Source organism: Corythoichthys intestinalis, chromosome 3 (assembly GCF_030265065.1).
Source record: "Corythoichthys intestinalis isolate RoL2023-P3 chromosome 3, ASM3026506v1, whole genome shotgun sequence".
Classification (NCBI taxonomy): domain Eukaryota; kingdom Metazoa; phylum Chordata; class Actinopteri; order Syngnathiformes; family Syngnathidae; genus Corythoichthys; species Corythoichthys intestinalis.
Window position 1 is genome coordinate 36347807 of NC_080397.1, and position 26338 is coordinate 36374144.

At 38.2% G+C, this 26338-nt stretch overlaps 1 protein-coding gene across 3 annotated transcripts in view; it reads left to right on the forward strand.

Moving 5' to 3' along the window:
• arvcfb (ARVCF delta catenin family member b) overlaps positions 1-26338 on the forward strand; it is a 346624-nt gene that overhangs the window by 304695 nt on the left and 15591 nt on the right. For all 3 annotated transcript variants that reach the window (XM_057831628.1, XM_057831631.1, XM_057831630.1), the window contains one exon: positions 24377-24504. In XM_057831628.1, coding sequence (XP_057687611.1) covers positions 24377-24504 — 128 coding nt within the window. The remainder of the gene's footprint in view (positions 1-24376; positions 24505-26338) is intronic.

Here is a 26338-nt window from a genome sequence, read left to right on the forward strand (position 1 = left end):
ACATGCATATATCTTAACATTTTTAAATAAAATAATTTTAATTAACTTTTTTTTAATTTAGGAAAATCTGCGATGGATTGAGGGCGCGAAGTTTGATGTGCAAAGTTGTGAAGGATCACTATATGCTGCACATGACTATAAAATGCATTTGTCAATATCTTAATCTGGCATATATACATAGAGATTTCATTCATTTCCTTTCATTTTCCATGTTGCTTAACCCTTTAAAGAGCATACGACATGAGAAAAAAAGTCTTAAATGGCTTTATTATGTGAATTAGAATCATATTTTGAGATGATTCAACTATATACAACAATTTAGCAAAGCGCAGATGACGAGAAATTAGTCTTTTAATCTGCTGATTAGCCACGCCTACCATTACAGGGCTTTAGCGTCCCCAACAGGTGGATGACGTCAGCGGTAGACTGGGCTCACCGGTTTTACTATTCAGCCCATTGAGGGGGAATTATTCAGAACGAGGAAAACGCGACGAAGAGAGCCGCAAAACGTCAGTTTCAGTCTCTCTACTCCAATATTTTTACAGGATATTCTTTTTATCCAAGTATTAATCCCCAATAGCTATATAAATGGCTTGAGAAGGACCAGTCAGCCCGTCAAGGGGGAACTATTCACAACGAGGAAAACGCGACGAAGAGAGCTGCAAAATATCATTGTTTCTGTCTCTTTACTTCAATATTTTTACAAGATATTCTTTTTATCCAAGTACAGTGGTACCTCTACATACGATCACTTCGACACACGATCTTTTCGACATCCGATGTAAAATTTGAGCCGCCATTTGTTTCTACATCCGACGAGTTGCTCGAAATACGACGACATGACAGCACTGCAAACGAACGCATGGTGGATTTTCGTGTGTGAGAAATCAACAGTTTTCAAAAAAAGTTGATACAGTTGGAGAAACAAGGAAAAAAGTGATGCTTACCTTTGAAATGAAGATGCAAGTTATAGAAAAATATGAGCTTGGGGTGCGCGTCCCTGAACTGGCTCAACAATACAGCTCCATGGTCCTCTTCCGACCACCGTTCGCCACTATTTATAAGTTAAGGTGACAATTATTATTGTGGTAACATTGCCAAGGAAATCGCCAGCTTCGTCACGTTTTTATCATTTATTTAAGAACTTATCCAACACAAAACGCCCATTGTCTTAAGCAGTTGACTGCTCTCAAGAAAACGAAAGTATTATCTCTACCGCACCGACCTATCTCACTGAGACGTCAGCTTCGCGGTGCGTTCAGGGACAGTAAAAAGTGTCCGCCATATTAGAATCCGATTCGTTACATTATTTACAGGAATAAATATTAATTATTCTTCTTATTATTATATTATTCTGAATTATTTATTTATAACTTATTTGTTTTTCTATGTTTAATTGCCATTTGTAACAGTGCCAGCAGTATTTATTAAGAATTTAGTGTATGTTTTTAGGCTTTGGAACGAATTAATGGAATTATAATGTATTCCTATGGGAAAATCCTGCTCGACATACGACCATTTCGACTTACAAACAAGGTCCTGGAACTAATTAAATTCGTATGTAGAGGTACCACTGTACTTTCCCCAATTGCTAAATAAACGGCATGGTCATGACAAATAACAGTCTTGTGCTAAATGGAATATGAAATAATAAAAATGCATTTATTCAGGACGACATGGCAAAATTACTCCATAATGGTAAAAACTATCGACTTTACCTTTACTGTCGCACCTCCCGAACCATATTTTATGACACCTAAATCGGACATACTGTATGTCATTTCCCTTCCCCGGCTATAGAGAATGTAAACAAACCAAAAAGCGTGACAGCTAGCCGACATGCTAACCCGAACCGAGTGATGTTTCAAAGTGTTCGAAGCGGAAAATCACACATAACGCGCCTGGATTATTTGTTGTTTTTGCGGATCGGCAAACCGCCCGGCGGAGAGCAATTTACATTTTGTTCCCCGGAGGAGGGTGGCTGCAGTTGTTGTGCAGCTAACGTGCTAATGTGCATGAGGAAAGCTTTTTACATGACCATCAATGATCAAACGTAAGTAGTCCTTTATTTAAAGAAAGTTTGTAGTGTTTACTTTGTAGTAGCTGTATTAATATTTGACATAATACTAAACAAAATGTTTACTCACTTCCTCGTAAGTCCAATGGTCCCACTGTAGTCGGGCTTGTTTTGGCCAATATCCACGGTGAATGGGAACCTTTTGAAACTCCAAAAAGCCACATACGCCTCTCTCTCATACAGAATGATTTTTCTGCAGCCGTTTGGCTGGCGTGATGCGAAAAATAAACGTATTAATCCGCAAAATCAGCTGAATCCTTCGTCCTCGTACACAACAGTACGCTGTATAGTGAAGAGGACGTCTTCTACCGTACATGTCACAGCGCCCTCCTCCTCAATGCAAGACCGAAGCCGGAAGTCACTCATTTTGATGGCGCGGGATTCAAAAAACTAAATAAATCACACACATCCAAGCGGTCCATATCATCAGGAGCATAAAATACCGCGTGTATTATGAAATAAACATGCTTTTTCGTGTCACATGCACTTTAACACCTAAGCCTATTTTGACCGAATTTGCATGCCTTTGATGTTGCCTTTATATTTCAAAGAAAAAACTGTTCACAATGGCCAAGTTGGGTCCCTTTTTTCAGGATACCTTGAACTTCATGTCCAAACTGTTGTTTTCTTCACTGACCAACTTCAATCCACATTTTGGACCCAAAAAGACAAAAAAATCCCAAAATCTTTTTTCAAAATTTGTAATGTTGAAGTCCCACTGACAACCAAACATGCTCGACCAACTGTTTTGAAGCTTGATAATATTTATTTAACTTGCTAGGATAAACATGCAATAGAAAAAAATAAGATTGAATAGTTTTATGTTTGACAATTCAACACAAACAGCAGCTATGGTCATAGGCGTTTTTGGCCTTCACACATACTATGGTCAAAACATGTTATATACAATGCAAAATAGTGAGAAAAAAAATTATGTATATTATCCAACACAAAAAGGGTTTGGAGGATATCTCTTTATGACGTTAGGTATTGTACCCGTCACCTTATCAAAGGTATATATGTACATGCAATCAAGCTTCTCGAACACACATCTATATAAAAATTGAAAAGATTCATAGTGAAGAAAAAATAATAACATTGAAAAAAAAAGTGTTTTCAAAAATATTGACAAGTAGTTCAGTTCATTTAAAAAAAATTTGGGCATGCGACCCAATAAAAGTTTTTTTTTTTTTTTTTTTTTTTTGCGCACTCAATAAAGTTTGGTTTTGAAAATGTCACTAAACTGCGTCACATATAACGTCACACAGCCTACTCATCCGCCGTTTGCGCGCTGCTGTCACTTTTACTCGCCGAGACGCCGACTGATCCGAGGAAAACAATGACAAATACAGCTCATCCTACTCCTTGAGTTAATGAAATAATGCATCAGTTTGCGCTAAATTTAGTTTTCGATTCATTTTGCACGTTTCAAAGTCGCTCGCTCAAACCAACCGGCCGTTGCTTGCTACGCGTGTCTCCTTTCCCTTAGTTGGCGCCTTGCTCGTCAATTTATTAAAAATGTTCACATTAGGTTCGTCCTTTTTGACATCACAACGGCTCTTGTGTAGTCTTTTGTGCTGCTTTCATCATCTTGATTGGACTTAAATTGTTCTTCTATAGCGGCAGCAAGGGTATTCTTTTGATTAATCGGCATGTATCTGAAATTAACCAGTTTTCTCACAAACTGAGCCTATGGAGCTATCACTAGCTAAGGGTGCTTTTTGAGAATAGATTACAACCAAGCTTGCTTGATACCCATGGGAAGTGTGTTGTAAAAATGGAACACTCGCCCTAGTCGTTAGACTTTGAATGCACCCTATTATATTTCCATAGTTAATTAAGGTAATTAATCAGCTCCGAGACAAAAAATTGGGCTCGGAAAATCGATGTGTATACATCTCTACATTATACAGTGCCTATCAAATTTCATTATGATCCACCCGCGAATAATGGAGGAGTAGCAATTTTAATTACACTATTAATGAATCCAAATAATCACCCCTGAGACAGAAAAAATACCTAATTAAAAATCCGGCTTCAAGGATCGATACATACTTTATCTATTCCTAGAATATACTTACCAAATTTAATTTCTTATCCGTCCACGAATAATGGAGGAGTAGTAATTTTAGTTGCTGTCCTTACCAATAATAACAATAAGACCAAAGTAGAGATAGACCGATTATAGGCGCCGATATTTGGAAATTTGACGTACATCTGTATCGGCCTTTGTTTTTAATGGACCGGCTGATATGAAAAAATCCATTAAAAACTGGGTTATTTTGGCTCAGATGCAGCCACGCCTCTCTCTCCTGCTTGCTGTTTCCTGTATTTGTATTCATCCCATCCTCTTATTGGTTAAATTGTAATGGTAAATGAAGTTACACTTGTATTTCCCCTTTTCATCTTTTTAACACCCTCAAAGGGCTTCACACTATATCCTCATCTACCTACTGGTGACGCAGCACCAGGAGCAACGTGGGGTTTAGTATATTGCTCAAGGATACTTAGACAAGGTCATGAGGGCGGAGAATTCATGGAAAAATTGTTATTAAAAAGTGCTATTATCTTTTTATTTAACTTGACAAAAGGTGCTGCTAAGCCTGAGAACTCTGTATTTTTGTTGTGTTGTATTTTCAGTGGAAATTTTTCAGAGAGCTATTTATTTAACCTTTTATTCAACTTTATAACAGATGTTTCTGAGTCCAGGAAATTGAGGCACTTCTGGAGCTATTATTTTCTACTTGTGTGGTTCAATAGACATGCTTTAGGCATTTCAATGAAGTTCAGTGTTTGCATTATTCAAAATTTTTTCGCCAGTTTTTACATTTCTACTTCAAATGAATATCAGCTCCAAAAATCGGTTATCGATTTTAGCTACTAAAAATCGGTACCTGTATCGGTCCTGAAAAACCCATATCAGTCGATCTCTAGAACAAAGCAAGCAGCTTTTTAAGACCTCTCCCTGTGCAGTCTAAGAACATCTTATTTTAATACGAAGAACACTTTTCTTTGTTAGCCAGGGCTAAAACTAGTTTTGTTTACCTATTTGTTGATCTAGACAGGAGAAGTGCTCATTTCCTGTCCCCAATGAACAATCACAATGTGCTGGGGTTACAAAAATCCCCACACTCCTTGAACATCACATTATGTAATCTATTTTTAGTAATACCACCACAGAATAAAAGGCTTAATGGTTAATACAGTGCAATGTAGCTGATGTTCAAATTATTCTAACCCATGTTCCACACTTGTTTCTGAAATGAAAGTCATGGAAAATAGTTATAATGAGGCAAAAGGAAAGTTAAAACTGAATGAGAGGCATATGAAGTGAGACCACCTTGTGTGTTGTTTGAAATACAAATTGATTTCTGTAATAATACTTTTCCTAGTTGGCAGCACATAACATTATTAGTGGAATGAAGTTGTTCTAGCACTTGTGATGATATATGTCGCATTCATCTCAATGATAGGGGTATTACAGTATTTATTGTCAGCACTTTGGCTATGAAAGAACTTCATACAGCACATTGCTGTATTCAACACATTGTTCAATTCTTCCCTTGGCGTTTGTTTTACTTGTCAGGCAATTTTTACTTAATAGGTCTATAAACACCTGTCTTTACAATTTGACGTAACAAATTAAAAATTAACACAAGTTATTGAATTGTGGCATTGCATGGTCTGTGCAGTTGACCACAGTGAGAGTATACAGTATGTGTAGTGGTATTATACGAGTGATCACACAGCATGCTTTTATTTGGCTTAGTCCATTGCTGTATTTAATACAATGTCCACAGGTGGTCCAAAGCTGGGGCTTGCAAAATGCATTGGGTTGAACTGGGAAAATATATTTTATCACCCATTTTAAAGAAATTTAAGCTATCTTTTAGTCATCATCTGGGAATTATCATTGTTTTCTATGGTTTTCTAACAGAACAACTTTACTATATTGCTGGATGTGAGTATGTGAGGAAAGCAGAGCAGGGATTGTCATCCCCTACACAAGAGTTAATCCAAAGTATCCATCACACTGAAGCATGTGATGGGTTCATGAGGCTGGACCAGGCATTAAATGAGGGATGGTTGCTGACACCAATCCAGACACAGCAAATCCCTTCACTGTCAGCCACCATCATAATAGGCATCATGCATTCTGGATGCCTGGTCTGCTCTGAGACAGAAAGACCGAGGGTCAGGCTGTGGTGCACTAGTCCAGTGAGTCGAGGGGGATGGGAATTCAGTGCATTTCTTAATCAGGATTCAACATTTGCCCAGCATAATAATCAGATTTGTGATGATTTTGTTGCTCTTACCAGTCATCAAAAGTGACTGTAATTTCATAGCTGTGCATGTGTGTGCTTTTGTGGGCTTTAAAATTGAACTGAAATTATATATGGGTATGTGTGTGTACAGTATGTTTCTGTGTAAATGTGTGTATAGATACAGTATACAGTGCCCGCCCATCTCATCAGACCATAGGAAATGCTTTAATCCATGTGATTTGTGTACATGTCTTCAGCAAACTGCTTGCGGGCTTTCTTGTGTACCGTCTTCAGAAGAGACTCCCTCCTGGGGTGACAGCAATGCACACCAATTTGATATAGAGTGTGGCGTATAGTCTGAGCACTAACAGTTTCACCCCCCACCTCTTCAATCTCTTCAGCAATGCTGACAGCACTCCTGTAACAAGTCGCATGACATTTTGGAGGGAAAATTACAAGCAGTACTCAATTTGGATATCTAGGGATGTACGTAGTTTCTAAGGGCTGGACTCACTTTTGTTGCCAGAGGTTTAGATATTAATGGCTATATTTTGAGTTATTTTGAGGGGAAATAAATTAAGTCTATTATATAAGCTGCACACAGACTACATTTCATTGTGTTAAAGTGTCATTTTGTCAGTGTTGTCCCATGAAAAGATATACCCTATTTTTCGGACTACAAGTCTCACCTGAGTATAAGTCGCACAAGCCATAAAATGTCCAACGAAGAGGAAAAAAACATATATAAGTCGCATCGGAGTATAAGTCGCATTTTTGGGGGGAATGTACTTGATAAAATCCAACACATAGAACAGATATGTCATCTTTAAAGTCAATTTCAAATAAAAATACAATAGAGAACAACATGCTGAATAAGTGTACAGTATGATAATGTTACATGATGCATGAACAACGAAATGCGAACGTGGCCGGTATGTTAGCGTAACATAGCTATTATTAGTTTGTTAGTTATTCTGATAACTATAGCATAAAGAACATGCCAACAAGTTCACCAAACCATCAGTGTCACTCCAAAACACCAAAATAACATGTGAAATGATACAATAATGTGTCATTAATTTCACACATAAGTCGCTCCAGAGTATCAGTCGCACTCCCAGCCAAACTACGAAAAAAAAACCCTGTGACTTATAGTCCGAAAAATACGGTACTTAAATATTTGTAGAAATGCGAGGTGTGTACTCACTTTTGTGATACACTGTATAACATTGCGCAATCCAAAATTGCTGTACCACATCAGTGTCAATTAATATCTAGTCATTTGTCCACATCTGCCTCTGTAAGGTCTGTATATCCATCTTCAGTTCCCATTCCATTCCACTACCAACTCTATTACCTCCGCCCCCACACATACGCACATTCCCTACCCTTTGCTTGGTGTTTCTACAGTATGTATCCATCCGGGCAGCAGCAATCCACAGGATCATCTCTGTTTATTTGCGGAGGCTGGATACCAACCTCAAATCCCACACTAAAACTGCTGAACATACCAACTGTGGTTTGGGCTGCATTACTTCAGTTCTCTAGGGTACTGGTATACACTGTAATAGTTTGGGACTTGCCCAAACTAACCATTAGACTTGCATTTCCTTTATAAAACCTTGTCCCGCGCATTGCGTATACTCTTAAGTACGTGGGCATTAAAAAAGTTTTTTTTCTTAATATTGCACTTGCATTCAATATAGGTTGGGAAGGTGCACATACGTAAATGAAGCTGCTTGGTGATAAAATGAGTGTAGTATTTCATTTATGTCATCAAGAAAATTTCCAATTATTTAAGCAGAACATAGTGTATCCCCAATGTGTGTTAAAAATGTGTTTGGCATTTATGTCAAAGTCAGGCATGGGAAGGGAATTGGCTTTTAGCGTCGAATTCATAAAAAGAGTGAAAAAAGCTCAGTTTAAATTAGAAGTTCCATGAACAACAAATAAGTTTTTGCTGATAATTGCGGCCCTCGGGGTAATATTTAGACTTTTTACTGTGTATTTATGGTAAATATACGTAAGGTTTTTTCAGCTTCGCTGGGTCCTGTTAGTGGACAGTCTTCCACTTTAACATTTTTTTTTTTGCTGATCAGCTGTCCAGAATTAAAAATTAAATATTTTGTAATCAGAGGGGACAAAAAGTTTATTATGTTCATCAGTTGGCAGTGTAAGTTTTGACCCATGCACTGCAACTTGTTATAGAAAAGTAAAGGAGAGTTATGAGATGCATGGCTGGAGAAAATGAAGTAGAATATAAAACACATACATACTGTATATATTCTGTATATATGTATATAAAGTGTATGTAAAACAATGTAAAGTAACATTTTTGGCTGCCATGATGAGTGTGTTCTGAATTGTTGAAAATCACTCAGCAGGATTTCATTTTGAACTACTGACCTGTCACTGCAGCAAAAGCTAGCTGCAAAGGGTTCCTGTTGCGTTAAATTGGTCTTTCATTTCTAGGACATTTTAGTAAAATTGGTGATGGACACCTGATGTTGAAAGGGAGATCTGGAGGAAGTGCTTGATAGGAGGTCGAACTGTCTATTTGTCTTTTTTGGCACTCTTCCCCTTCCCTCAACTGTCACTTGCCCTCAACCACCCCATCTCACCAGGACATTTTTGTGAGTGAAAGCTGATGGGAAGCTGTACAAGACACCGGCTCACAGCCGCTTTTTCTTTCCTTTGTACGCATCCAACAAACTGAGGCTAACTGCAGTATGGGTATGCTAATGTCCCATGGCCTGGGGCTGCCCGTAGAGGTGCCAATCCACGGAACACTCCAAATGGGTACCAGGGGAGATGATAAAGCTTTGACTCCTGGCTACTGTCCATATGAAGAGGGAGTAGAAGAGGTGCCTTTGAACACCAAGCGTGAATACTTTTCTCGCTTCTATCATACTTTTCTATCACATTTCAGTTGGCTGTACTTAAATGATCTTGAATCAAAAGGGCTGAAGAGTTTTCTATGAATCCTTCATTCTGACAAGGGACTTTACCAAATACCGTAAATACTAAGGATGTAACGGTACATGTATTTGTATTGAACCGTTTCAGTACTTGGTGGTCGGTTCGGAACGGACGCGTACCGAACGAGTTTCTGACGAAATGCAACCCTTACTTTTCGAGATTACATATTTACTCCGTCTTCTCTACTATAATGAGGACCAACACGGTAGGACAGTAAGAAACGTCAACGGCGCGACAACGTGGCCGCCGCGAGAACGCAGTGAAACGCGGCCGTTAAAGTCAATCAGCTAATGCACACCGGTCGCAGTGCGGCCGCGTATTAGACGCTTTCCAGAAGCGGCTCAACGCGATGCACGCGAAAAAAACGGCAGAGTTTATTATTTGACGCGAGACGCGGCCCTCCTGCGTCAACACTACTAGCTAGCAGACCGGAAGTCACTCGTGTAAAAAAACGGCGGATCCGGTCGATTTTCAAACTAATATGCAATCGTAACCACATAGGAACTAAAGTTATACAACATAAAATATTCAATATAAATGAATACTACATCATATTTGTAAATTACAAACACATAATAAAACAAATAATAGCCCATTTAAATAAAATAAATTGAAATGAGCTAAAACACCTGTAATTAAATAATAAAAATAATACACAGATCCTGCTTACACAATTAAATTTATTAATTTCTGTGTGGTGCTTTAACTTGAGAAAATCCACCAAAAAAGCTTTTGAAAACCGTTCATTAAAAAAAAATTAATAATAATTGAGGCATTTCATTTGTAAAATACATGTTAAAATCTTTGTCATTAGGATTGCTTTTCTCTTTAGCACAGGACTTCTTTTTTCATCTTTCTTTTAGAAAGAAAGCAGACCGATACGCGGGGTCTGAAAGGCAAATTGTTGTTGGATTATTATCTTTAAATACCCGCAAGTTTTTGAGCCGAATTCTAGCTTTGTATAGGCTACTGTTCCCATTGTTGAAAGCACAAAAGTGTGTAATAAACAACTAGCACATTTATATTTTGCATTTTGTTTTCTTACTGTACCGAAAATGAACCGAACCGTGACCTCAAAACCGAGGTACGTACCGAACCGAGATTTTTGTGTACTGTTACACCCCTAGTAAACACTCAAATATAACGCGCTTTTCCTCCCAAATTGCACTTGTAAAATCATGGGTGCGTGTTATATAGAGTTACAATGATGGAGACAGAAAGATTCATCATGATTCATGGTAAGTGTCAACATGGACAGGCACAATATTACCTGATCCGAACGACAGTGATATAATAATCAACTTTCATGTTATAAATAATTGTTTTTCTGATATTTTTCACATTTAATAAAATTAAAATGCAATTGTTGTATTATTCGTCTATTATTTACCGGTACATTTTTCTTACGTTGTAGTTGCAACATGCCGGCTTAGTGACACGGCCATGTTTTGTTGAAGAGAACGTATACGGCGATCCGTTTCGTATAAATGTTGACCGTGTGGCGAGTTAGGACAGGAGTCTGAGGAAGAGTATCGAACCACGCAGCCAAGCCGCGTTGTTTTATTGGCATTGAACCATATAAAGTAACAAGGTACGTATTGCATGCAACTCGCAGGAGACGTCGGTTTACTTCCGGCTGTTACCTTAAGTAAACTCCTCCCCCCGGGAACTACACAACTTGTCAACATTAGTTCCGCAGGTGAATTCTGTTAAACTCGCTTTACCATATACTGTGAGCAATTTTACCACAGGAAAAAAAAAAAAAAAGAATATTAAATATTTGACAAAAGAAATTAAAAAATGCAGATTTTACCGGTGTTTTCTTATCATATCCGTGCCGACCATTACGGTATATGACGTCACCATTTTGTTTTAGTAATACTTCACTCTGATTGGTCAAATGAGTTCTGTGATTTCGTTTTATTTGTACTGTGATCCACTCTTTCCGATTACTGGTAAGAAACGTATAAAAGTTCTAGACACGAGACTTATATTTATTGGTGCTAAAATTAGGGTGCGCTTTAAACACGAGTGCAAGAATTTTCCCTAGATTTCACAGAAAAAGTCAGTGTGCGCGTTATACACGGATGCGCGTTATATTTGGGTTAGGGCTGTCAAACGATGAAAATTTTTAATCGAGTTAATCGTAGCATAAAAATTAAATAATTGTAATTAATTGCAACTCAAACCATCTCTAAAATATGCCATATTTTTCTGTAAATTATTGTTGGAATGGAAAGATAAGACACAAGACGGATATACTAGTATATTCAACAGACTGTACATAAGTACTGTATACTGTGTATTATAACAATAAATCCACAAGATGGCATTAACATTATTAACATTCTTTCTGTTAAAGGGATCCACGGATAGAAAGACTTGAAGTTCTTAAGAGATGAATTTTAGTAAAATTTATAGTAATTTTATATTAAAACCCTTCTTAATGTTTTCATTTTAATAAAATTTGCAAAATTTTCAATCAGAAAATAAACTAGTAGCTCGCCATTGTTGACGTCGCCAAGCAGTGACGTCACAGCCGTTCTTCCACAGTGTCTTTAACTACGTAAGATAGTGATTGAAATACACCACAAGGTGTCAATGGTGAGTTTTAAATTACTTAGAAATCAAGCCAATGAATGTGTTTTGTCCCTCGACTGACGCCGTAGCTCCCTTTTTTTTTTTTTTTTTTTTTCCTAGACTGGGTCTATTGTGATTCTCGTTCATTTGAGTGCTGGCTTCACAATGTACGAGAACACTGATAGTTTGTATAATGTGACTAAATATTGCCATCCGGTGTATTTGTTGAGCTAAACAAAATGTTTGAATAGAGTTTGACCAAAGTATGACTAAGTTTTATGTGTATTTTGCATAGCTACCGTATTGGCCCGAATATAAGACGGTGTTTTTTGCATTGAAATAAGACTGAAAAAGAGGGGGTCATCTTATATTCGTGGTCTAGACATTATACCCATTCACGACGCTAGATGGCGCCAGATATGATTGAAGCGATGTTATGTCATGACAGATCTCAGCTACTCTCCCCATTCACGACACTAGATGGCGCCAGATATCATTGAAGTGATGTTCTGTCACGACAGTGCTCAGCTACTCTCAAGTTTAACTAGTTTGCATTAATTTATTGCAGTGTTTTTCCTTATTCAGATTTGTTTCAAGACAACAGTTACAGTTAGACTTCACTTTGATAGTTAATGCACTTATTGCAATTTTGTTGTTTTATCAAAATAGATTGGTTTATTTACATTTCAAAAACCAGAAGCCATTCATTTACGAATGCGATTGCACTTTAGTTTACATATTTAAATGTTCAGATATTAAGATTTGAATGAGGCTAAATAACATGCTTTTTCTCTCAAATATATTGTTATAATCATTTGTTTCGGATGTACCGTGATTATTTTCTGTGTCCACTGCCTTTCTCTGCCTCTTAACTCTCAATGTGCAAAAAACTTCGTCATTGTAATCATCCATCCATCCATCCATCCATTATCTTCCGCTTAGTCCGAGGTCGGGTCGCGGGGGCAGCAGCTTTAGCAGGGAAGCCCAGACTTCCCTCTCCCTAGCCACTTCAGCCAGCTGCTCCGGCGGGATTCCAAGGCGTTCCCAGGCCAGCCGAGCGACATAGTCTCTCCAGCGTGTCCTGGGTCGACCCCGGGGCCTCCCGCCGGTGGGACATGCCCGGAACACCTCTCCAGGGAGGCGTCCAGGAGGCATCCGAACCAGATGCCCGAGCCACATCAACTGGCTCCTCTCAACGCGGAGGAGTAACGGCTCGACACCAAGCCCCTCCCGGATGACCGGGCTTCTCACCCTATCTCTAAGGGAGAGCCCGGACACCCTGCGGAGGAAACTCATTTCGGCCGCTTGTATCCGGGATCTTGTTCTTTCGGTCACGACCCACAGCTCGTGACCGTAGGTGAGGGTAGGAACGTAGATCGACCGGTAAATCGAGAGCTTCGCCTTTTGGCTTAGCTCCTTCTTCACCATAACTGACCGGTGCAGAGTCCGCATCACTGCAGACACTGCACCGATCCGCCTGTCAATCTCCCGCTCCCTCCTACCCTCACTTGCGAACAAAACCCCAAGATACTTCAACTCCTCCACTTGGGGCAGGATCTCATCACCGACCTGGAGAGGGCATGCAACCCTTTTCCGGCTGAGGACCATGGTCTCGGATTTGGAGGCGCTGATCTTCATCCCAACCGCTTCACACTCGGCTGCGAACCACCCCAGTGAGAGTTGGAGGTCGCAGCTTGATGAAGCCAACAGCACCACATCATCTGCAAAAAGCAGAGATGCAATGCTGAGGCCACCAAACCGGACACCCTCAATGCTTCGGCTGCGCCTAGAAATTCTGTCCATAAAAATTATGAACAGAATCGGTGACAAAGGGCAGCCTTGGCGGAGTCCAATCCTCACTGGGAACGAATTCGACTTACTGCCGGCAATGCGGACCAGACTCTGACACCGGTCGTACAGGGACCGAACAGCCCTTACCAAGGGGCTCGGTCAAATTAATCTGTTTGAGGCAATGCATGAGCGGGTCATTCCACGCATGCGTTAAATGCGTCAAATACTTTAACGTGATTAATTTTAAAAAATTAATTACCGCCCGTTAATGCGATAAATTTGACAGCACTAATTTGGGAATTTACGGCATACAGTAAATGGTAGCAGAGTCATAGAAAGTCTACTTGTAATTCAATATCCTTTTCCTCTGATTCACCCCTAGCTTTATCATGCAGTACACATCAAATTTGGTACAGCATGTTAATGCATTCCATATGAGTAATTGGAATGATAATTTGCATATTGAAGAGATGATGTAAGGCAATTACAGCAAGCTGTTCCGATAAACAGCCACTATTTGACTAATATCTAGTGAAATGTAAGTGAAAATGAAAGTGTAAAGTCAACACTTCCTATTTATGAAGTCACTGCCGATGTTTATGTATATTTTTGCAATTCTCAGACCTGAATGCCTTGTACTATAAAATCCTGTAGAAAACAATCGCATGTACTGTAATCTGGCACAGTTAGTCTGTTGTGCTCCATCTTTTGTAATGCTCCTTAAGGTGACCTGGCTCAGATAAGGATGATATTCATAAACCGCTGCAGGTATGCTATTTTTTTGTTGCCACATGGTAAAACTAATGCAGTGTCTTGAACTCTTATCACTCGCCTTGACATTTTAACTCATTCTCTGCTGGGGAAAAAAACAGCAGGGGGACTGTATCAAAGCTAATGTTTGTTCTTACTGATGATCAGATGATCCATTACATTTTGCCAGATACCCTCACTGCTGTACTTCATCCTTAACTAGGTTTGGGTACCGAAACCTGGTATCAATTTGATACCGGTTACAAAGCAACATTCAGTGCTGTTAGGTTTTGTGTTAGTTCCCTCCTAGTGTGTCCCTGTGATTGCCCATTGATTTCACCTGTTTGTGTCTGCTCCTAGTGTATCCTCCAGCCTGCATCCTTCTGTGTCACCCACCTGTTCCTCGTTGTCTCGTTACCCCTTGTCTGTGTGTTTATATAAGCTCACAGTTTCTTTGCACACCTTGTTGCGTCATTGTCAGTGTCCATGTGCACGTCAGTGTCTTTTCCCAGCAGTTTTCTCCGTCCAAGCCCTTGTGTACCTCGAAGTAAGTTTTTAATATCAAGGCTTTTGTCAGTGACCTGAGTTTGTTTGTTTCTGTGTTTTTTGGATCCCCACAATATCGGTTGCTACTTTGTTTATTGTTAGCCTTAATTAAATCATTTTCCACTACAGATCTCCGTCACCCCTGTCTTTTCCCTGCACTTGGGTCCATACTACCCGCGAAGCTTGCCAAGTACTACATTTCAGTGCCGTAATTTGTTGTTGTAGATTTTTGTTGTTTTTGTTTTGTTTTACCCTGCCCACTTGTTCGGTTAGTAGTGGCACAATTCAGTAGCTAAAGAATTAGACAGCAAAAAAAAAATGTATTAACTCGGCACTGTAAATTTAAGGGTAGTGTTTTTTGAATAATTTTGTGGGGGGAGGGGGGGTTGGGCTATTTTTTTTTCAAGAACCGTTTAAGCACAAGAACCGTTTTCAAAGGTACTGAATAGTAATAGGTAGAGGTGTGCATCGACACCGCCCTCACGATTCGATTCGATTACGATTCGGAAGGCCACGATTCGATTCGATTCGATTCAGAGGGTCACGATTCGATTCGGTTCGATTCGGCAATGCATTGCGATGCATTAAAGCCTGGGATGCATTAAAATTCTAAAGCAAAGCATATTTTTTGTGAATCATGAGCCACCACAAGCGGACAGACATTAAACAACTTTTTATTGGCTCTTGTGTCACTCCTGGTTGAAGTCAAATGAAAATAGTATACTTTCATATATATCTTTAAAAAAAAAAAAAAAAAAAATCCGATCACAGCATTTAATTAGTGCTTATAATGAGACCAGGGCTTTCTTTTTTTTTTTTTTTCCATACAGTAGCAGCCTTTCACACAGTGCAACATCTGAACTCCTGTGCAAAATCAGTAATAACAGTCACTGTATTTTAGTCACAACGACCCATCAATAAAAATATTCAAGTAAATATTAAAGAAAACGACAAAGAAAATATTGTAGTGCAGCAGCATCTTTATCGCAATATCAATCCAGGGATCAGTTCAGTTGCAAACAAAACATCAACTAAATTGCAATGTAGAACAAAAGTAAAATGTATATATCTATAATATTTCTCGCTCCCTCTTTCTCCGTTTCAGCCATTGTTATGTTATGTCCTATCTCTCTGCTCTCTCGATTACAACTGCGCTTGTCTGTGACGTTACTCCGGTAAGGAAGCGGATTTGGGTTCCTCGTCCCCCCTGCATAGAGGTTAGATCTTGTGCCTGAACCCGACCCGACCCGAAATGTTAAGCATTCACGTTTCGGTGGGTCGGGTCGGGCCGCCGCGCCGGACTAATAAAGCATTTAAAAATAAAAATAAAATAAGCAGAGGGCTGTGGCGCAGCCCTCTTTTTCTTCTTCTCCTCCCGTTATTTCGTTGTGTGAATGTTTTTATAATTCTCATAAATATATGTAGACTATTTAAATATTGAGTAAACTTAACTGAGAATTCGTTACGAAAGACACTTTTATTTACGCACACAAAGGCAAATGTGATCCTTTTGAATCTTCTCCTCTATGTGTCTGTAAAACCGTTTTTTTTTTTTTTTTTTTTTTAAATCAAACTTTCCCAGCGTTATTTCGTTGTGTAAATGCTTCTATAAATTTCATAAAAATATGTAGACTATTTAAATACTGAGTAAACTTGCGTTTTTTGTCTGCCAACTGAGAATTTGTTAGGAAAGACACTTTTATTTATGCACACAAAGGCAAATGTGATCCTTTCGAATCTTCTCCTCTGTGTGTCTGCAAAACCGTGTTTTTTTTTATATTAAACTTTCCCAGCGTTATTTCGTTGTGTAAAGGCTTTTATAACTCTTATAAAAATATGTAGACTATTTAAACAGTAAGAAAACTTGAACAAATGAAAATAAATTGCTGCTGCTGCGGTTTTTTTTTGTCCACATCACTCGGCTCGGGCATGCAAATCTATAGTTAATTGATCTGGCCGGTCGGGCTTCAATACCAACGGGCCGTGTCGGGTTGGGCTGGAATTTTTTAGGCCCGATCTAACCTCTGCGGGCTTGCTTTGAATGTAAAGTAGCTCTCTCTACAGGTAAACATGAGAATAACAATACAAATGGGGAAACCAAATCCATTGCATCACCGGAATTGCGCAGGGAAGATTTTTGAACGTACTTATATATTTTAAAATGCGCTGAATCGATTCAGCGTGTTGCCCACATCGAATCGAATCGTCCCTGCCCCGCATCAGGATGCATCGCCGCATCGATTATTGTTGACACCCTTAGTAATAGGTACAGAATAAAACCACATGATCCATGAGCGATGTATCTTTGTTATTAGCATAGTTACTACCAGCTCAATGTCAGTCCGTTACAGTTTCCAAGTGTATTCAACCACTAAACATGTCTGCACTATCAGCTCAAATAATGCACGAGTAAATACAAAACAGTAGTAAAATCATAGACTCATAAATATGGTCTAAATATGTTATTAATAATTTAGTGTTGGGGTAAAAAGTCAGTTCAGGCCAACAAAACATTTTTCATTATTCATAGTTGATTTTACCCCTGATATCATTGCGGTAGTTTTTCTTTACATACATTGCAGATGAATGCAAACATGCTGCTTTAGATACAGTAGTGAAAGTGCATTGATTATTTATAACTATTGCTTCAATTTATTCATTATTTATATATTCTATTCAACAGCTCTCTTCTGAAGTTCACATATGACTCTTCGCCAACTTCACACTAAAACTTAAAAGGATTCTACTGTGAATTAACATTTTTAAGCCCTTTGCTGAAACAGTGATAGTTTGTGATCCACATGTACACTTTATAAATACATAAAATGTTAAGTTAATACAAAATGTGCTATGAGGTTAAAATTGTAATCTCTGAGGCTACTACTGCTCACAGTATTTGCTCGTGGTAAATACAGTAATTACACTGAATCACAATCAACCCTGGCCCTCAAAAAGAATGCAGTTATGCTAACTACAGTATATTGGTTTGCATGATGACTATTTCAATGCTAGAAACAATGCTGATCCTTATTTTAGATTGTGTGCCCACTGCTTTGCACATTTTATTAAAACGTTCAACATAAAGAGCATGTTTTCTTTGCATCTCTTTTCTGTTGGTCGAAAAGAGATAATAGAACTCATTATTAATTTGTATTTTTACAGTCCAATATTCACATGCAGCTAATGGACATGTCGCTAAACCACACCGCCAAATCAGTAAACTCGGTCACCAATAGGAAAGAGTTGCATAGGAATGTATTGTGTGGTCGTAACTTCAAACACTTTTTTTTTTAAATCTTAAGTTTGAAATTGGAAAAACCAGATGGTTAAACGTTGTGCGTGGGGTATCTATGATTCCGACACCAGGTACCCTGAAAGATTGGAGGGAGGAATCTTTTAGTACATTTTTTCAAAGCCTGAAAGAAAGCTCGCCAAATAAGAAGTGGTGGAAAAAGGCTCTGTCGTAGACCACATAAAAAACTGAATGCCCAGACAATAACCAAGACAGTGATGTTTGCTGAAAGGTAATTTGTAAGAAATAAGAATTAAAATATTTTATGGTATGTAGTAGAAACGTATACTTAACTACTTGCTAACATTTGACTGCCTACTTGTTTACTAGCCTGTCACTTTATAAATAGATTAAAATATAACTAATCTAAGTTGTCAAGACCCCAGCACTGAGCTACAGAGTAGCTAGCTAGTATGTACATATAAGTATACTGTATAAATTGCCAAGATGCCGGCATTGATTGATTGATTTTAAAGGATTTTGTTGTAAAATAATTTCTTGGGACAAGGGGCCGATATAAGATTGATCTTCTTTCTGCTCATTTTCATTCTAGATTGTAAACATGATTTATTTTTACAATGCTTTCTTTTACAGAGTGATATAAAGAGCAAACACACCAACATAACGTGACTAAGTAGCTAACGTTATAGCTAGCTAGATATTCGGTAATGATAGATAGATAGATAGATAGATAGATAGATAGATAGATAGATAGATAGATAGATAGATAGATAGATAGATAGATAGATAGATTTTTATTAACAGACTCAAGGTCCAACGGTACGTTATTTCAATCAATACTGGCATCCTGTCAATTTATACATTTCCATAACTCTCTGTGGGTGTAAGGAAATAATGTGGTCGAAATCAACTCAATTTACCCCGCAATACACGAACAGCAATGCTCCTTGATGGTCAGTACGTTATTTCAATCAGTACTGGCATCCTGTCAATTTATACATTTCCATAACTCTCTGTGGGTGTAAGGAAATAATGTGGTCAAAATCAACTCAATTTACCCCGCAATACACGAACAGCAATGCTCCTTGATGGTCACTGTCACTGAGAGAATTTGACAGAGCCTTGGGTTGTCTGAGTTTTCCAAGGGGGCGGGGCTTAGCAATAGGTCCATTGTGCCTTGAGTATGTACAGTATGTGGGAATCATTGATCCTACTCTTATATGATGAGGTCTTGCATCAGAACATTTTGATATTTTGAGTAGGGCCCAGACACTATTTATGTTTGGGAATGACTGGGTTAGTGTTTGATTCAAAATGTGTCCGAACATACTGTACGCCTATCACTCACAAAGTTGATGTCCATAAACGTTTGGAGCTTCTGAGAGACAAAACATTTTAACTTAATAATATAAATTCATATAGTTTCAAGGCTTTTAACGTCCTTTCCAATTTCTGTGCAATGTGTGCAGCCAGAAGGAATTTTTGTGTTGCCTTTGGGCAAATCTGTATCTTCCTACTATTTATTTTTACAATCCGTGTGTCTTACATCAAGCAGTTTGGATGTTTTGGTCTTTGATTATAAAAAATTTGGATACTGTAGGATAATTTTCTTATGATAGTTAACCAGCTCCTTTGCCCTAACACACACACTAACCTCTGAAATGATGGCCCTTTGTCTAAAAATTAAAGCAAGATGGCCATAAGTCTAGCAGGAGATTATTGAAGATCAAAGTGACACCTCAGTCGAGGATTGCCAGCAGTATTTATCTTTCATGAATTCTTCGAGGAGTCTCCAGCAGTGTTGTTAATAACGGCGTTACAATATAACGGCGTTACTAACGCCGTTATTTTTTCCAGTAATGAGTAATCTAATGAATTACTTTTCTCATCTTGGCAACGCCGTTACCGTTACTGAGGCGGGAAAGGCGTGCGTTACTATGCGTTACTAAGTTGGTTGAATAAAAAAAGTCTGAGAGAAACGAACTCACGGGGACGAGAGCAGAGCAGGAGTGGGGAAGACGCCGTTGCAACCGCGATGCTAGGTGGCTCAAATAATACCTGACTGTAGCCATAGCCGACAAACTACGCCCACATGACACGGTAGATATCATATTATAGAACTAGATGCAAATTACAGACACTGCTGCATTGCCAACATGTTTTAAGGACTACATGCGTTAGTAAACAGCCGCCATCTTAAAGCAGTAGAGCTCTCAGGAAGGCCCTGATGTAGAGATCCTTCCTAGTGAACCTAAGTAATTTTTTTTTTTTTTTTTTTTAAATCTAAAATGCTCCTAAATCGGCAAAATCTTAATTTAAATCTATCTTTAAATGATGAAACAGTTTTAAAACTTACACATGTTTAAAGTAGACAGAAGGGAACTAATGCAATAACGGGAGCAATTTTAACCACTTTAACGATTGATTCACAACTTTAAATGACTTCCACACATAGCAAAGGTTACTAGCTAGTTATCGCAATACCCTTGTGTCTAGTTAAGTGGAGGGTAAAGAATTGGGCTCGGGCCAATTGTCCCCCAAACCCTTTAAGCTTCACATTGTGTGACCTGTTTTTTTTTTTTTTTTTTTTTTTTTTTTTTTTTTTTTTTTTTTTTTTGAGAAAAAAAAACAAATTATCACTAGTTACTTTGCCAAGTAACTAATTACTTTTACATTCAGGTAACTGAGTTACGAACTCAATTACTTTTTGGGAGAAGTAATTTGTAACTGTAATTAATTACTTTTTTAAAGTCAGATTAACAACACTGGTCTCCAGGTACTTCACACAGACTTCTGTCCTAGGCCAAAAACATAGACCACAGTATTTTGGGCATGCTATTCCCTGTCTTAAATACAAACCAACTAATCTTGTGAATTTGCTTCATACTATCGTCTGTCCATGGCAGTTCACTCAACATTTTCAAGGTGGTGCCTAAACAACCCACTGCAGACAGGAAAAAGAAACTTATACTATCTAGAGTGGGGCAAATAAGTATTTAGTCAACCACCAATTGTGCAAGTTCTCCTACTCGAAAAGATTAGAGAGTCCTGTAATTGTCAACATGGGTAAATCTCAACCATGAGAGACAGAATGTGGGAAAAATGAAAACAGAAAATCACATTGTTTGATTTTTAAAGATTTTTTTCTCCCAAATTAGAGTGGAAAATAATTATTTGGTCACCTACAAACGAGCAAGATTTCTGGCTGTCAAAGAGGTCAAACTTCTTCTAACATGGCTCCACTCGTTACCTGTATTAATTGCACCTGTTTTAACTCATTATCGGTATAACAGACACCTGTCCACAATCTCAGTCAGTCACACTCCAAACTCCACTATGGCCAAGACCAAAGAGCTGTCGAAGGACACCAGAGACAAAATTGTCGGCCTGCACCAGGCTGGGAAGACTGAATCTGCAATAGGTAAAACGCTTGGTGTAAAGAAATCAACTGTAGGAGCAATTATTAGAAAATGGAAGACATACAAGACCACTGATAATTTCCCTCGATCTGGGGCTCCATGCAAGATCTCACTCTGTGGCATCAAAATGATAACAAGAACGGTGAGCAAAATCCCAGAACCATACGGGGGGGACGTAGTGAATGACCTACAGAGAGCTGGAACCACAGTAACAAAGGCTACTATCAGTAACACAATGTGCTGCCAGGGACTCAAATCCTGCACTGCCAGACATGCCCCCCTGCTGAAGAAAGTACACGTCCAGGCTCGTCTGCGGTTCGCTAGAGAGCATTTGGATGATCCAGAAGAGGACTGGGCGAATGTGTTTCGGTGAGATGAAACCAAAATAGAACTTTTTGGTAGAAACACATTTTCTCGTGGTTGGAGGAGAAAGAATACTGAATTGCATCCGAAGAACTCCATACCCACTGTGAAGCATGGGGGTGGAAACATCATGCTTTGGGGCTTCTTTTCTGCAAAGGGACCAGGACGACTGATCTGTGTAAAGGAAAGAATGAATGGGGCCATGTATCGAGAGATTTTAAGTGAAAATCTCCTTCCATCAGCAAGGGCATTGAAGATGAGACGTGGCTGGGTCTTTCAGCATGACAATGATCCCAAACACACAGCCAGGGCAACAAAGGAGTGGCTTCGTAAGAAGCATTTCAAGGTCCTGGAGTGGCCTAGCCAGTCTCCAGATCTCAACCCCATAGAAAATCTGTGGAGGGAGTTGAAAGTCCATGTTGCCCAACGACAGCCCCAAAACATCACTGCTCTAGAGGAGATCTGCATGGAGGAATGGGCCAAAATACCAGCAACAGTGTATGAAAAGCTTGTGAAGAGTTACAGAAAGCGTTTGGCCTCCGTTATTGCCAACAAAGGGTACATAACAAAGTATTGAGATCAACTTTTGGTATTGACCAAATACTTATTTTCCACCACGATTTGCAAATACATTCTTTAAAAATCAAACAATGTGATTTTCTGTTTTTTTTTTTTTTTTCATATTCTGTCTCTCATGGTTGAGGTTTACCCATGTTGACAATTACAGGCCTCTCGAATATTTTCAAGTGGGAGAATTTGCACAATTAGTGGTTGACTAAATACTTATTTCCCCCACTGTATATGCACTATCTATATGTGTATATATTTTATTTCAAAAAGCTGATGAATAGGATTGTTTTGAAATGTCTTCCAATTTAATGATCATGCATACCCAGAATGATGAGGATCCTCTTGATGGATGCAGAGGTAAACCTTCAAATCTTGACTACTTGTACTGCCAATTAAAGAGAGTACCAGATGATGTGATTGATGCTCTTATACCTGGTCACAAGGCAGAGTCATGTGCCAAACTCGTGATTCTGCTGCTGATTACATTCATTTTCTTTGCATGAAGCAGTGCTCTCTAGCAGCATTGATCTTGATAGGGATTAATGCTGATGTGGATAGGGGATGGATATAAATATATTTTTGCCGATTAAAAAGAACTGCTCTGATTGTACCCTGTGTTTTTGCTTATGAGGTGGAAATTGTTGTTTTGATTGTCAGAGCAACTCGTATTTGTTCTAGAACTTCATATTTTAAAGCTCTTACTCAGCTTTTCTAATGTAGTTTCAGTGGTTCTATGCATGCTATTTCACACGTAGAGCTACAGTTCCCTAAAAAACAAAGTTTTTCATAAAACTACTTTCCTAGTCTGTAATGGTTACCTCAACAAATATCAATACTGGAGTATACTGTTTACATATATTGCAGTATATGGGGTTTCAAGTACAACCTAAAAATACTGGGAATAGCAAACAAGATAAAACAGGGTTTTGTTTTTTTCCAATTTGAGTCGTGAGACCAATGATAAACTCTGTCCTCTTCTAAATAATATTAAGGGTGAATTCGGTAAAATGTTTATTTTGCTCTGTCTGCATCAGGAGTGAGCTGCTGCAGAGGTCTGCTGAAGTCACAATTTGTAATAGCAATGCCGCCTTGGCCCCTCTCCAGGTTTTTATTAAATCCATTCCTTTCTCTTGTTGCTATCGATTCAGTATCTGCCTCTATTAAATGACAAACGTACTATATATGAATCTGCTAAGTGCTTTATTGTTGTATTGGGGCAATTTAAATACTCTTAACAGGTAAAAATATGTACTTTAGAAAATGCTTTATTGTTGCACCGTGAATAACGAACTGAACCTAAGCTAACACCCATTAGTCGGTTGTTTACGTTTTAAAATAATGTAATAAACAACTCAAAATGACCTTGACAGAACAACTAATACTGTCTTAAATCTCACTTGTGTGATACTTGGGAAAATACGGAAAGCTTTGAGGTTCTGCCTCTCTGCCTGTCTTTCCCTGTGTCTGTGCTAATAGCTGATAATGTAATTATGTTTCCATCAGAAGGAGGCCTAATGATTAACAGTGGTGGATGTGTTATGTGCAAGCAAGATCAAAACATCAAAAACTCCAGGTTTCTCCGATCAATAATCTCCTTCTTGTGCTCTCCTTGGTGCTCTCCTTGTATTTGTCATTCTGATGTATTGACTGTCATTATGCTGTAATACTGTATTTAGAGGGGGTGTTGCAGCAAAGAATTACCACTTGTGCTGTTTGGGCTAAAGCTAATGTCAAGCCTGTCTTTCCTGTTGTCCTAATCATATTTGTGTTTTTTCTCTTATAGGGTTTGAGCTACTGTATCAACCAGAAGTGGTGAGGCTCTATCTTTCTCTGCTGACAGAGAGCCAAAACTACAATACCCTGGAGGCTGCTGCTGGGGCTCTGCAGAACCTTGGTGCAGGGCAATGGACTGTGAGTGCAAGGGTGGGGATGGTACAGCAGACACCAAGTTTTTCAAATTTATTTTTGTATCTCTGCACTATTTTTTGTGACATTAAAGATGGATGGGTCATGAGTTAGGAAATCAATTTTTGGAATTCATCCAAAAATAGAAGGTTCACTGTAACAAGAACAATTATTGCTTACCAAAAAATGAATGAGATAAAGATATCTGAAGTACAGAGTGTGGTTGAATAATTCTAACATGGTGATACTAATGCACACATCTCTGTGAGATTTTTACCTCTGATGATAGATGAGATGCGAAAATATGTGACTAGGATCAGACATGCGTTCCAATTAAGGCAGTAGGATGTATAGTGATGAGCTGTCTGAATTGAAGGCAGCTGTGAATTTTGAACAGGAAGGGCTAGTTTTCAGATTGCAGTAAAAATATGCTCTTTTTAATGTTATGTAGACAATGTATTACACAAAATAATAGGTCACCTAAACTTTAAGAAAGCTTGTGGAGTATGTCAGTCATCTTTGTGAAAAGCTTACCAAAAAGATTTTCCATTTGATTTTCAGTTTTCAATTTGACACTTAATGCAAATTTAAAATAATTTTCGTGACTGTTTTGAATGGTTCCACGAGCACAACCTCACAACAAGATAAGCAAGCAATTTCCTAGCAAAAGCAATTTAATGCTGATTAAATAGGTTTATGTTAAGATCGAGAATAACATATGTTGATATATTGTCTATGGTTTCTTATTTATTCTGTAAATACTTGCGTTAGTTTAAGGAGCCGCACACCAAACACATTAAATTTTAAAACATTCAAATTGTATATATCAATACACAGGGGTGGGTGGAGTAGCCAAAAATTTTACTCAAGTAGTAAGAGTAGCGTTACTTCAAAATAATATTACTCAAGTGAGAGTAAAAGTAGTCATCCAGAACATGTACTCAAGTACAAGTAAAAAAAAGTATCCAGTGAAAAGAATACTCAAGTAATGGGTAACATTTTGGGGAACTGCTTATTTATTTTTTTCAAACAATGTTTTTTTTTTTTCTCTCAGCACAAACTTATCTATATGAACTGTTGTTATTATGATGCTGTACAATAACATATTACATAACCACATTAAGACAAAGAAATTTAAAAATATATATATTTTAGGGCTGCAGCTATCAATTATTTTAGTAGTCGATTAATCGATGAACTAGTTATTTCGAATAATCGAGTAATTGGATAAGGAACATAACAAATAAAATACTTGAGCTGACTCTCAAATGGTATTTAAAAAAATAAACAAACAAGGATCTAAGTACAACAAAACAACAATTGGCTAACGTGCATTGCAAAAGTCCGCTAGCTTAAATGCTATAAAATGCTAACTTTTTTTTTTTTTTTTTTTTTAACAATGCTCTTAACAAATGGTTCAAACACATATTCCCACAAAAAAAGCGAAATTTACCTATAAACTAAATTACGAATGCATTAAAGAAACATGAGCTCAAACGAAAACTTAGTTTATGTTGGTCTTAACAGGGAGCAGCTGGATTCAGCCAGGTGAAATGAGTCATATTCACTGTTTCCACTAGAGGGCAGTGTATCCCCCCAATTCAATAAAACTAAATCTAAACACTTTAAAAACAAACCATTACAACGTCACTTTATTAAAAGGAATACTCGAAGCAGCCAAATTTAATTTGAATCATTTTTCTAATTGATTTACTCGATTTAATCGATTAATCGTTGCAGCACTAATATATTTAATAGAGAACAAAAAACACAGTTATGAAGTATTATTCTTCAAAGAGCATGAGTGCCCTGCCCTCTAGTGGAGAAAATAGTTCCTAGT